Genomic DNA, 14,785 nt, shown 5'->3' on the forward strand with positions numbered 1-14,785 from the left:
AACATACATGTTCAGAAACAAAATGTTCACCTCCAGTTCCTACTCCATCTCAATCCCCTCATTTCTGAACAGGGAGAGCACTCTTCCAAGCCACAACTAAAGCCGAGTATACACAAGGCCCACTTAACTCCACCGAGGGCTACCTGAGGAGCACAAGCAGAACAGCAAGGCAAGATTGCTGGTACATCCTCAGATGTTCTCCAGGCTGGCTCTGAACATGCCCTTCTAGATGAGTCCAAGAGAAGAGCTGCGGAGCTTGGTCAGCCCAATTCAGTGGCATGGGAGCTTAAGGGCTATTTACTAGGATTTCTGTAACGCTTTTTTATGTTGCAACACATGTAGAAATCTGGGCTTGACCAAAGGATGACCAGAAAAGTAGCCATGAGGCCCAGTTCATCCAATCTTTCTTTGTGCAACACCCTTGAAATGGCTCCTCCAAGATGTGTGGCACATACAAAGAGTACTTGTATAACCAAGATGGACTCTAACATGAGTCCTATGATTGTTACGTGCCAACAGTACGCGCCCCAAGATTTTAAAGTTTCACAAAGTACAAGATTTACGTTTCACAAAGTACAAGACAATACTCAGGACTGCAGTGCCAGTAAGATTTGTCTAGACTTGGTACGTAATAAGCAAGGCAGTTGTTTTCAGCATTGCTTTTACCTTCTCATTTGCACACTAGCAAAATGCTGCAAGTTTGGGAAGAAAGTATTTGCACTAAGTATTTCCAAAGCCAGATAATGTAAATATTTTTATTCCGAGTTATTTCCACGTGAGCCTTGAAAGAAGTTTATGACTTAGAACAGACACAGCTGGCGATCCTTCTACTGCATGGAAAAACCCCACTCTCATTAGACTGCATTACTTGTTCATCTACATTCCTGTTCCAGCTAACGATGGCTGTGTCACTTTTAGCTTATGACTCATTTTCAGCATGCTCTGGTTTATCAGCTGTAACGTCAGTTGTCGGTCACAGTGTCAGAACCCAGCTCCCTGGGAGATGTTTTATAACGTCAGTGCAAAAAAACCCACCACTGGAGACCTTCTGCACTCACTTAGCAGCCACTCACTTTCAGACCTTGAAATGCATCTACCTTTTAAGTCCGAGTTGTCTAAAACTTCCCTACCCATCCACCCACAGTACCATCTGTACCGAAACAGCAAGAAAAAAGCAAAGAAATTTTACCCTTTCGTTGCCTGAATTAAGCCTGAGCTCAGGCAGAGCCTGGAGAGTTTTTCCAAGCTGCTCCCCCTCACGACACAAAGATAAAGGAACAGATCTCCTCAGGGCACTTTTCAAACATGCTGGGCTAAAAGTCTAAGTGTGCCTGAAGCGAGAGCTAGACAGAGCAGGAATAGAATATGCCATTGTAATAGCAACGTGGCACTTAAGAGGCCTAGACGGAAAAGCATTTTGGCAGCTTGAAAAGCAGCGGCTGCATCAGGCTTGACAACACCAGGCTCTGCCTAAAGGATCAGAAGGGCTCACTCACATCTGGGGAGCATCAGTGGTGCAATGCTAAATGAATGATATAGTGCCTAGCAATAACCGGCGCTTGCACATGTCTGCTTATCTTCACAAACTTCGCAATCTTGCAACCCCACCTCCATATACCACCTCCTCCCACATTCATTTGAACATTTTTGTACAGACAGAACAAGCACAGCCAAACTGTCCATATTCCAGATTGTAAGGCTTCAAGCTCCTGGGCACAGATCACCCCTCCCCCCACCCCCAAAGGATTAGAAGATGTTACCATTAGACAACTGCTAACTAAAAGTCAGTTGAACAGAAAATGCAAAAGTAACTGATTTTAAGAAAACTAAAGAAACAAGAGGTAAGCTGAAATAAAGAGCAGCTTTAGAAAACCCACTCCTTTTGAAAGACAAAGATTTCCATATACAAAACAAGTATCTCTCTGTAACTTTGCCTGCTGAAGTCAATGGAAGTCATTCCAGACAGTGGTGACCAATGGTCCAGAGTTAAAAGAAACCAACTCACACAGATGCCCATATCAGAGTATTTCTGCTGCTCCTCTGAGAATACCAGAACCTCCTCCTGTGAATAAACCCAATTACATCATTTAAGCTTTCTCACCAGTCCAGCCAGTATAGGCAGAGCAGTCATGTGGATCTGCTGTCTTCAGCCCTTCCTCCATTTGTTGCAGAAGGTCCTTGATTTTTGCCTGAATCCGTTTTGAGAACCGAGCACTGACCTGAAAGCAGGAGACAGAAGAAAGGGAGCGAGTCAGAAAAGGAAAGAATGCAAGAATGCAAACTATCTGCTCCACTTTCTTGTTTGGGAAAAAAATCCACCCCAAAACAAAACTAAAACACCAAAACCACTAAACAAAGAATAATTAGTGGATAGATATTACATACAGCCATTAGCAGCGTCAAGGTGGTTCATCTTAAATGTGTCCCATGTAATGCATTCTCATTACATATTAGAGTAAGTTACTAGTATCTACACCTACAAAATTATCTGGGGATGCTTTAAAGTCACATGAAGAGCAGCTATGGATACTGTCACAGTACAGAATTGTATGTTGCCTCTTATCTCAGGCTCTAAATACAGTAAACAAAGCTCCTCTGAGGTGAGAAAAAGGTGGACGTAAGCAAACAGAAGACGACCATCTGCTGCCACTCCATGTGGCCAGTACTCCCTCCAGGGTCCTGGTATGAACACCATGTTACAAACACGGCACAGGGAAACTACAAGCCCCATGTCACCGGTGCTTGCTCTCAGCACATCCTTTGTGTCACTATGGAGCAGAAAATAGCTAAAGGAAAATAAATGCTCATATTTGAGACAATCAAGTCAAAGTCAAGACACCACCTTTAATGCTGTGCTCAATATCCATGATGTAGTCACATTTTCTTCTTAAATCCAAGCCTTTTTTTGATGTCCCGGTTTGTGATTGCTATATGGAAGGCAAGTCACCCACACCACCACTTCTCCTGCTTCTTGCTCTCTCCTCTCCCCAAAACAATATTAGGGCTGACATGCTTTCTCATGAGAGGAGGCTGTTAAATACAGTGACATACTGAAAGAAAGAGCTAGACACAGAGGACAAGCAGAAGTAGCTCAGCAGCTTCAGCTCATGCATGAAGGTGAAGAAACAAATCTTTAATTCTACACATTGCTTGCATTTAATTTTGACCAAGAAAGGTTTACGCAGATGCTATATATGAAATATAACAGAGGATACTTTACTTTTGCCAATATTTCTCCCTCATTATGCATACTGTATGGGAAGATACATTACTGATTATTCCCCTAAACCTATGGAACATGGAAATAGTCAATTAACTAGAATTTATTGCCCTATTAACTTCCACGGGAAAGAGTATTCATGTAGTCCCTTCAGAGGACGATTCTACATTTGAGTGGGAGCATCAGGAACAACAATCAAAAATGTCTGGGTTGTTTGGTGGGGTTTTTTTTTTCTTTTTATTAAACAGTATCACTTATTGATCAGCTTTTCCTATTAGCACATTTATTAAAAACTATTTTATATATTTAAATAGAGCTTAAGGGCTAGGTTTCCTTACAGTACTACAGTTTATCTACTACAGAGCTAGAGAAGAAAAAACAAAAACCCTCTTCCCTTCCTAGGCTATAGAAAACTCTTTATCATTCTGAGATAATTGCATCATTCTGAGAAAATAGTGATGTACACAAACCTTGCGCCACCCACAAATATTTCCTGAATGTATTATCCACCATCTACAGAAAGCCCCAGGCATACATCATTTGCCAGCCATACCTTAATTATCCGGAAACAGCCAGAAGAGAAACCCTAGGAACATGGAAGTCAGCAGAGCTCCCCTAGCTCCCAAACCAAGAGCCACAACACAGTGGTCATTGGAAAAATGGCATTATGCAATTTGGCTACTTGCCAGCTTACACTGACAATAAGCTACTGTTTTCTGAGCAGTGCTTGATCTCCTTCCACTTTCTGCTTCCCCAGCCTGCTCCTAGATAGCAGCTATAACAAATCAGATCAGTGAAGGCTTAGTTTGATGTTAAACACATCTACACTTGTATTTGTTTTTAACTGGAGAATGAGAAAATTTGCTCATTGGGAAGGTTAAGTTCTTGTTTGACTACAACACATCTGAAAAGGGAAGGGTTCAGATAAATGACAGGTCCTGGATGCCACCATGCAACTGATTACTCAAAATACATCACCCTTTGTAGTCTTGTTCAGAGCAGAACTTCAAATAAAAATCAGTGAATTCAAACATCCATTCAACAAATTCAGAAATCAGAAAGATAACAGGAATTACACAAGTCCTCTGACGCACCAGAAGTCTCCAGGGTCAATGGTTCAAACCCATTTTTTTGATGGTAGGATAGGAAGCGAGAAGGGAATTGTGCCACTGTATCTCATGTTGCACACATACCACTAAGAGCTAGAGCCCTTAACCTTTTCCAGTAGCTCTAGAAATAGAACCAAACACAGCAGGCATCTGATGTCTATTGCTTTTTGGCCTTAATACGGTGCTAAGCATCTCTTTGTTAGGGAACTGTACCATGCACAAACACCACCACCATTCTTTTGACTAGCTCAGTGAAATCTCAACACAAAGCAAAACCTTTCCCAAGGACAGGGCTTCTCTCCTTCAAAAAGACAGCTATGCCAGTGCTAAGGCATATGGTGAAACAGCATGAGGATATCCATGTGGATGCACCTAGGCATAGTGCTCTGCTTATCTGACAAGAGCGAAGGAAGGTTTCAGACTCCTGGTTTATTTACCTACTGCACATCACAAGCAGGCTGGTTATCTTTTTGCTCTGACAATACCTGCTGGTAACCTGCTGTTACCAAATCAGAATATTTTTTTATTAAACAGCAGATCAAATTACTTATAAGCAGAAGGGGAGTGCTAGGACATCAGGACACCTGGGTTCTGCTTTGAAACCTCGGTCCCATAAAAATTATTTTGCTCAGGTTTGCATATCCCTCTAAAACAGGAATTGTAACTTACCTATCTTGATTCAAGGCTTGGAAAAGCACAGATGAAAGGATTTTTTAAAAAATTATTATAATTATTTATCAGCCCAAACAAAGCTACTCCCAAGCTTATGCCAGTATGAATACGTTATGAGTGGCAACAAAGTTTTCCCCAGCTACCTACTCCACCACTGCTTCTGTTTTTTCGGTTTTGGTTGCTCTGAACTTTAACAACCAAGCACTGTCACTGTTCATTTGATAAGATTCCACTACAAGCTTATAACAGATGCTTACATGCACTGGAATAAACTAATTACATAAAGAAATGAATGTTGAAAGGTAGCTTTAAAAGATCTATAAACCTCCTTCAAGGAATCTTGTGGCATTACAGCTGTGTACAAAGCACAATAATTCATGCTGAACACAGACTGAATTTCATGAGAAACATATTCATTTCATGAGGATGATCCCAGCTGGCATTCAGCCTTTTCTGCAGGTGACTCTTGTTATTCCTGTAGGGACAAACAAAAACCAGGAAGCCTGACCTCCGATATCCAGTATCATGTTTATTCCTGGTTCACACCAGACTGGGTGATAACAGGAGCCGAAGAGTATTTTTAACTAGAAAAGACTCTCTCCAGGAATTCAACTGCTGCATCACTCCTCTGCTGCTGCAGGAAAAACAACTGCTATCATCCTAACCACAGCTCAAGTTTTACAACAGCAAAACACAAAAAATGAGAGCTCATTCCCCATGACACCCAACAGAACCTTGCACCCCCTTGATTATGGTAACAAGAAAGGCTCATTATCAGCATGAAACAAAAGTAGCGCAGAAAATACAAATATGTTAGTTTTGCAAATTATCTTGTGATATATATGAAGCATATCACTTTTTCCATTGCAGCAAGGCAATATGCAAAGCTACATCCTAATCCAAAGCCTTTTAAAGCCAACAAAAATGTATAGAATGTAAGCATGTATGTAACATTGCTCACTGGCACTAATGACAATGTCCAAATTATGCTGTCCTTGTCAGCAATACCTGTTTCCCTTATCTGCTTCCTTACCCTTTCTTTTGCAGGGTTCCTAAAAAGAACTTATATCACCATCTTCGGTAAACCCAGCACTAAAACTATACACACACAGGTAATAAAAATACACCACGATGCAATTAAAACATCTCCTAAAAGAAACGCACATTTCAGTTGCAGTTGATATTACAATACCATAGCAACTACCGATCCATTACAGCTATATCCAGCTTTTTTCAAGCTGTAGCTTTAAAAAAGCCAGCACTCAGAGCAGATGAGGTAATTAGCAGCTGCTCTGTATGTGTTTTATATCGTGATTTCTGGTAGGTAAGAGAAGCCTGTAATTTAAAGTCTTGCATGCACATTTGGACCAGGTATCACAGTGTAAGTCTGACAATGCCACCGTGAGACCTCATGGCACTCCTTTTGTGGTTAGAAGTAATACTTTGTTTTGACAGACACAGGGTGAGTTAACTCATCTGCCTTTGTAAAAGACATTCAGATACCAATGTGTTTTTCAAAAACACCTCTCAGCATTTATTGCATCATCACACATCTATGCCAAGTATCTTGTGCAGACTCACAGCAGGACAATGGAGACCTGAGTTCAACCTCTTCACAAGTTGCCAACCTACTGGTCTTTCTTGCCACCACCAGCTCCCAAAACAACCATCCTGATATTAACCCTATTTTACTTCTCCAGTGTTCGGGGGACTGATGCTATGCACAAAACTACACCGAAGGAGGAAGGAATTGATTCTGCAGAAGCAGCAAGGAGATGGCCTATACGCACAGTGCTACCTACTGAACAAGCAAAATATGTTTTGATTTCATCTCAGTTCAACTCGGGTTAAGGAGAGAGATTTCGGAGAAAAGCGGCTGTTGTTGGTGATGTGCAGAACAGGAGACATAACATGGTGCTGGCTTTTCTTTCAGCCAAAATGCATTTCACAGAGAAGAAAATACAGCTCATTGGCACTGCAGCAAGGACTCATTCAAAAACCAGAAGACAGCACGAGGGACATGGCACACTGGTAAGGGAGAACAGGGTGGGGGGTGACTTGCAGCACTATTGAAAAGAGAAATCCTGGCCATACTGAAATCGTCGGGTACAAAGTTTCACACCCATGCACTGGTGCATGGGTTTATTGAAGCATGACGAGGTCTCACGCTCATCTCCACAGAGCTCCTGCAAGAGCCGACCAGAAGGAATGGCCGTAAGATCCCACATGCAAAACCCAGCAAAGCCAGCTGGGAAGTGACCTGCCTATTTGTACAGAAAAACAAATTTTACTTTGTTCTTACCCAAGTTAATTTCTCTTCCCTGAAAATACCAGAAACTAAGAAACCTCATCACCCAGCCTGTGAAACAGTTAAACACAACTCTGCTACTACTCAGTTAGGTCCTTCCAGAAACAAATGCCAGTTCTGCAAAACCACATGCTTAATAACTTGAAACACTGCTGTCTGTAGAACACATGTCTATGTTTTTCAGTGATCTGGCACCTAGTGCTATATATGAGGCAGTGAGGAAAAAAAAAAAAGGGGGGGGGGGGGAGAAGAAGAAAAAGAAGTGAAAAGGGGGGAAGGGAGGGTGAGAGGGAAATTAATAGCTGTAGGCAAACTGCTACATTGTTCTAAATGACAATTTAGGAACAGGCTTTAAATGCAGGCATCACCCTACCTCAGAGGCAAGGAAGGGTGTGAAGACCAGCACCAAAAGGCAATCCATTCAACTTACAGGAAGAGTTGCCTCTAATGAATTTGTGTGTAAAAGGAGCTGTTTGTCTCATTGGTAATTAGGGTGCAAAAAAACCCCAAAGCTTAAAGATTTACATCATCGTAAAGTCATCAAAAAGCTTCAGATTATTGATAACAAAAATAAACATGATTAACAGACACTGAGGAACTTTATCTTACGTTTGAGGAAACGGACGCTGATAAAGCAAAAGAGCAACACTGAAAATCGCTGGTCCTCCAGGTAGCTTAACACCAGCATGCTACTTCTTGAAAACTAAGAAAATAAAAGCCTATTGTGAGTCTGATTTGAAGTCACTCACTACACAGAGGTCTCTGCCCTACCTGGGACATTTTTAAGTGGTCCACAGTTGCAAAAAAAAAGTTAAAACCTCTACCAATACCGTCTAAATTATTTTGATGCGCAGAGAGCAGGTATATTCCACATACTGAACCGGACAGCATATCAGTATAGTGCAGTTAGATCTCAATCATAGTTTCTTTTCACCAGAAAACAAGTATCTGTTACTGCATTTGCTCACGTAACGCACCAAACAACTCCTTAACAAAGAGGTGTGCAAGAGAGAACTAGAACCCCGTGAAGAGCAGATGGACATGACACAATTTAATCAGAACTTGGGCTCTGATTCAAAAAAGTATCTTCATTCAGAACTGGTTGACTAAAACCAAAAAAAACATGTGGTTAAATTGTCCTAACTAACAGGAGAGGCTTTCAATATAAAAGCATCAGCGAAGCACTAAGCGGCACTTGGTGTTGATGTGTGCTGTAGGACAGCAGCAGTTCTTCCTCTCAAGCTGCGTACACTAACTGCCATCAGTTAGTCATGGACAGTGAAGTACAATAAACTGATTCTCAGACTCAATTTTAATGAAGACTCAAAAAAAGCAAACCAAACTGTCCTTCAACAGAAACATGACTTGCAGTATGCAGAATCCGCTATTAAAATAGCATGCACCTGACATGGGGTGCCAGGAAATAGCAAAAAAAGTTGCAATCTCAATAAGCACAGCTACCCTATTCTACATCTCTGGCAAAAAAGTGGGAAGAAATAATTACTGGCTCCAGAGGGTCAATTTTGCCTCCAGTGCAATGGGTGGTATGATTCCCACTAGTGTTAAGTGATTGCAGAATCAGTCCCAGAACAGAGAGAACTTGCTGCTCCCAGTGAGACAACCCAAAAAATATTTAAAAATATCACAGGGAGGGGAATGAAGAGTGAGGCAATGACAATAAACTTTACATATTTTTTTAAAAATATATTTTAAAGCCAGAGGAAGACTAAAAAGCCACATGAAAGCAATTGTCAGAACTAACAGGAGATTGAGAAAGCACCAGGAAACTAAACACTACTAAATCACTCAAAAGATAATCTAAGTAAATAGCTTGTATCCCCATTAAGAGATAATCTTTGCCAACAAGCATCATTAGCTTTAAAACAGGTTCCCCTGTAAGAAGCCCTCTGCAAAGCCTAATTAAGTACATTGTATACATTTGTCAGAACACTCCCCCCTTTTACTAATATTCTTAAAACATTATGGCAAGTCAGAAAAAAACTTGCCAAGAAAGAAATGGCTTAAGAAAGAAGTTACTGTCTGGGCACTCCAGTGACCTATCCATAAAGTCTGAATCCAGCTGCGGTGCTGTCAAAGACTGTCCTGTGATTCCACAACAAATCCAGACAACCTTAAGCTGCGGGCTCACGTGTTAATGTCTTGATGCCAAGGGTGCTTTTCTTGTGCACACGCACACACAAAATCCACATCAGGTTGCCTAGGCACAGGCTTGCTGCCACCTTCCCCTGGATAAGCAGGTAATATCAACCGGCTTTGGGTTCCCAAGTCACTGGCGCACAGATGGTGTGAAGGTGGCTTCCAAATCACACCCTGCTGTGCTATGGATGTAACCACAGAGCTGTGGTGGCTCTGAGGATGGTGGGCAATCTGAGGCTGATATTGGTGGGTCACCCATGATGCCAGGTCCTTGAACAAGCTATCACCACCTTACCAGCAAGCTCTCCTCACCCTTCCTCTTCCCAGGAAATCCATTACTGCTCCATAGCTCTCCACCACATGGAGGTTTTGATAAGCAGTTTCTCAGCCAGGACACTGGCTGCCCCTGCTTTATGCGAGCCCGTGCAGACCTCCCCATTCTCAGTCTGCACCCACAGCTGAAGGGTAACACAATGTCAACAAGCCTTGACATAAATTGCACCTATAGGTTGCCGCTGCTGCCGTTCAGGTGGGACAGCAAAGCACAATACTGCTTTTCCAAGGTACTCTCTGGTTCCCAGCCTGCACAGGCCCATAGCCTGGTACAGCTACGCGTAAGGGTAGATGAGTTTATCGCTGAAGTTGCCTACAATGCAGGTGAAACTACCAGAAGAACATCTGGTTTTCAAATATTAATACCCAATAAAGAGTTACAGTGAATTAAAAATTAAATGAAACAACAAAAAAACTGATTTTCTCATGACCTAGGGAATACGCTTTGTTCTGAGACTATAGCTGTCTACTCATTTCTCTGCCTTCCTGACCATCTACATTTCCATTTTGAAAACTTTTGGACCACTGTGAGGTAAAACCTAGACGTACTTTTTCAGGCTAAGGTATCACTAAGGGATCCACATCAAAAGAAAAAGGGCTACAGGATATGTACTTAATTGAAAAATTTGTTATTTTTTAAACAAAGTCTTACATCTAAAATTGTTTCTTATTAATCTAGAATTAATGCCGTCTGATTAATTATTCCCTTAAGCTTTCTCAGACAAGTACCAGAAGCAATTCAAGTCCAGGACACTTCCAGTGAAGAAATATAGTTAAAAAAAAGTGAATTTCTAATACATGAGCAGAGCCCACCTAGATAACTGATATGCAGCATTGAGTGTGACTATTTTTAAGGCAAATCAGCAGCCCCAAACCTTGTTTTCTCCCACTTCCACACCTAGCTTCCTGAACAAACAGACACTTTCATACACAGCACTTTGTTCCAATTGTCTCACATTTCAGACAAAGACTTGAAGAGCTTCTTGTCCTTTTATCAGCCGGATGAATTTTAGATGGCAATCGTGGCAGCTTATGAAATCGAATGGAGGGATTAATAATGCATTGCCTTCCATGACAACAGCAGAGCCCCGCACACCTCTAGCTGTCATTACATGAGTCACTCACTGCTCACCGCTCCACACAGCGGCAGATGGGAGGAAGAAATTATGTAGTGCACTGAGGGCTTCTGAAAGCTGCTCCCATTTTTAGGAAACTTGTGCTATTGTGTACAGAAGCTTACAGAACAGACTTCTCAACCTATGTAAAGTCCTTTTGTCTTCACTGGGGCTTTAGGCAGGCAAGGACAATTCTCTGATGAGACTGGAGCCTGTTAAATGAAAAAACAAAACAAACAAAAAAAACCCAGCAACAAAAGCACCCCAAAACACTCATCGTGAAGTCTCACAGAAGTCAGGATAGTACTAGGATTGACAATATTCAAATGCTGCAAAGAATATAAATACACATAAATATACTCAAAGGTATGTTCTAGTCCAGCAATATGCAGAACAATGCCTCAGATTTTGCACATGCAGAAACAAAACAAAATGTACACTCGCATTTGCCTTCTCCAATGAGAGGCAAAGTTGAAAAATTCAAATTCCACCAAAAGTTGCTGTAGTTACATCACTTCAATGCAGTACAGAAGATGATTTTTTTTTTCCAGAGGAGCTTCATACTTTTGAACATAACAAAACCCAGACACCATCTTTTATCAAATACACAGCTACTCAGGTGCTCAAAGATATTTTCTGAACAAAGCTGCAGAAATAGCTGGCAACTGCCATACTGTAACAAGGAATGTCATCCACCATTGATACTGGGAAAAAACATTTGCAACCACTGTAAAATAGCATACTCATCTACAGCAGAGCTGAACAGACATTCCTAACATGAATACAGGGCTAGAAATTATTGACTAACTCATTTCAGATCTGCCACAGAACAGTGTCTCTGAATTTGGATTCATTCAAGAATTAAATCTGAAGTAAATTAGAGCTGAACTATTCTGCAATATAGGTAGTGTTCTTCGGAAAAAAAATTAAAATAAAAAATTTAAGGAAGTTCACCTTCCTCCGATACCAATTCTCACTTTGGAAAGCTGTAGTCAACATAGATCAGCAGTAAATGAAGGCTTATTTTCTCTTTTAAAAAATGGACACCAAGTGTGGGATCTAAAGCAGATACATAAGGATGGATGGCCTACAGAAGGCCTTAGAAGAAAGTTCTTGGTATGTTTTTTACCCATTTGACAACAATGTATAGCTATAGATGTTCTGCCATCTACTTCTGCCTTCATCCTTCAACTCATCATCCTAGGATGTTTTCTGTATACTGAGCCAGATACACAAAAACAAGGAATTCACAGGTCTCTCTCATAGAAAAAAATAGTTTTACCAGCACTGAGCAAGTATACTACCAGGGATTTCTGCAAAAACAAACAGATTTCACATCCAAACCTACCCTTGCTTTTTAACCCTTTTCAAGTGCCAAGTTCTGCTTTTGACAGCTGCAATTAGCTGTAGCAGTAAGACACCAATTCCCCAAAGTATTATCTTTTGTATGCTCATAAACCACAGCCGCAACAACTTAGTGCAACCTTTCATTGCCTTGGACTGATGGTGAGCTGATGCCGTCCTCTCTCCTACAACGCTCAGGAAGACTCCTGCTCCCATCACTGGGCATCACGATCCTCATCCCCCACACTACTAGTTAGTCAAGGTAATTCCTTACCATCGCAAGGAGAAAAACGCAAAACTGAGATTAAAGGCTCTGCTTTTTTCACACCAGCATATAGTTGAATGCGTTAGGAAAGTTAGCTTTCCACCTAGTGCATCTGTGCTACCCATGTCACCATGCAGTGTTTTTCATCCAAAAGATGACAAAGCAGCACGGTACTGAACGATCAGGCTGCTCAGGGGCTGAAATGACAGAAGGTCCACATTCTGGTGTTCCTTCTGCAGCTTAAGCCAGCCTGCGTGCTATCAGTCCAGAGCACCTTCGGTGCTTAAATCCTAAGACATACGCAGCTGCCCAGCCAGCAGCGTGCAGTGCCGAGGAGGTAAGCGGAGCAGGATGACGGCGAACCTCGTGTGACCAGTGCCACCAGAGAGCTTCTGCTGGCCCGAACCAACTGCCAGGTGCCCGTGGCGGTGCCGCTGAGCCTATGAACGCGTGTATGTCAGTGAACACAGGCCTCGCAGAGAAAGGTCCAGCGTCACCTAAAGTCTGAGGGTCGCGGTCACCTGAGACGAAACTCGTCTGTTGTAGGTGCGCGCTCCTCTTGCCCCTTCCCTGCGGGACTGCTGCGGCGAAGCTCGGGCAACGCCGTGCCAGAGCCGCGCGGTGGCTCCAGCACAGGCGGCGCTGCCTCCAGGCCCCGCGCCATGGCGCTCGGGGCGGAATCAACAGCTTACGGCAGCCCCCCGCTCCAGGCCGAGCAGCCGGGCGGCGCCCCCCGCTCCCTCCCTCGGCTCCCGCCGCCCGCCGGAGGCCGACACCGGCCGGCGGGCAGGAGGCGGCCCGGCGCTCCGTAGCGGCGCGGCCAGGCCCGGGGCCACCCCAGCGGCCGCCGCCAGGCCCGGGGTCCCGCCGGAGGCCGCCCCGGGGCAGCGCCCGCGCGGGGAGGGAGCGCGCCGCGGCAGAGGCAGGGCTCGGGGGAACGGGACGCGCGGCCCGCCGGGACTCACCTTCCCGTCGGCGCCGAAGGGGAGGGACTCCTCGTCCGGCGGGAGCAGCGCCCTGTCCCGCTGGGCGTCCGCTGCGCTGGGGGCCGCCGCGGCTCCGGCTGCGTGGGGCTGGTAGTCGGGGTAGGGGTTGGCGAAAGCCCGCTCCTCCATCTCCGCCTCGCCGCCCAGCTGCAGCTTCAGCCTCTTGGACATGCTCTCTCCCATCTCAGCCGGCCCCCGGCCCGCCTCCCCGCACGGCAAGCCGCCGGGGACACACTCCGCCCCGCAGAGCGGCCGATCTGGAGCGACGCGAGCGCCGCGGCCGGCGGCTGCCACCGACTCACGGCCGCCGCCGGGGCTGGGCGAGCGCGGCGGCGGGGGGCCCGCGGCGGGCCGGCGGCGCTGGGGCCGGGCCGGGCTCGGGGAGGGCGGCGAGGCGCGGCCCGCTGGCCCCGCGCTGAGGGGGGGGGCGGCGGCGGCAGTGCCCGCGGCCGCTTGCCCATCTAGGCCGCCCCGAGCCGCCGGAGCCCGGCTTGGGTAGGCGAAGGGGGAGCTCGGCTCTGCCTGGCTCAGCCGGGGAGGGGGAGCGGCGAGCGCGGCGGCGGCATCACACCCGCAGGGGCTGAGCGCGGCCGGGGCCGCGGCCGGGCCCCCCCGCGGGGAGAGGCAGCCCGCCCGCCCGCGCAGGCTGGGTGGCACCGCTGCAAAGCCCGCCCGAGCTCCTCATCGTGCCCCGCCGCAGCCTCAGGCCCTCCGGCTGCCGCCGGCCGCACGCCGGGCAGCGGAGCGGGGCTGCCGCCGCCCCCTCCCGCCCGTCCCCCGGCGGCGGGGCCGAGCTGCCGGCCGGCGCATCTCAGAGGAGCGGCAGGAGCAGTAGGAGGGGGAAGGCCAGCCCCAGCAGCAGGCAGTACGCCACCAGCCCCTTCGCACGGCTTCTCCACCGCGCCGCGCTCATCCGCCGGCAGCCCCCGGGCCGGGCGCGCCGACCCTCGGCCACCCCCGGCGGCAGGCAGACGGCGGCCGCGGCTCCGGCGCCCGCCCTGAGGAGCGGGAGGCGGCCCTCGGCCCCCGCCCGGCGGGGAAGGGAAGGCGGCGAGGGGGGGCAGCTCCCCGGGGAGCAGCCGGCGGGGCCCCCTCCCCCGTCCCGCCCTCGCCGTGTAATGGCGGCCCGGCGCCTTGGTGTGGCGGCGTGCAGCGCGCTGCCCGCGGCGCAAAGCAAAAACAAAACAAAAAAACTCAAACAAACAAAAAACCACAAAAAAATAGAACTCCCAGCGCTGGAGATGTCGGCCGGGGTGAGCCGGCCCGGCGTGTGCGC

General features: G+C 46.2%; 1 protein-coding gene across 2 annotated transcripts in view; it reads right to left on the reverse strand.

Annotated features, from left to right (window-relative positions):
- The window catches only part of LANCL2 (LanC like glutathione S-transferase 2), a 30,106-nt gene extending 15,545 nt beyond the window's left edge, over positions 1-14,561 (reverse strand). Inside the window, exons 1-2 of one of the 2 annotated variants that reach the window (XM_055707428.1) lie at positions 13,489-14,561; positions 2,102-2,219 (exon numbers count right to left, since the gene is read on the reverse strand). In XM_055707428.1, coding sequence (XP_055563403.1) covers positions 2,102-2,219; positions 13,489-13,692 — 322 coding nt within the window. In that variant the 5' untranslated portion in view covers positions 13,693-14,561. Of the gene's footprint in view, positions 1-2,101; positions 2,220-2,842; positions 3,113-13,488 lie in introns of those variants that run through there. The other variant, XM_055707429.1, reaches the window with a different exon arrangement.
- Positions 14,562-14,785: the final 224 nt, after the last annotated feature.

The sequence above is a fragment of the Falco cherrug genome, chromosome 4 (genome assembly GCF_023634085.1).
Source record: "Falco cherrug isolate bFalChe1 chromosome 4, bFalChe1.pri, whole genome shotgun sequence".
In the NCBI taxonomy this organism is placed as follows: Eukaryota; Metazoa; Chordata; class Aves; order Falconiformes; family Falconidae; genus Falco; species Falco cherrug.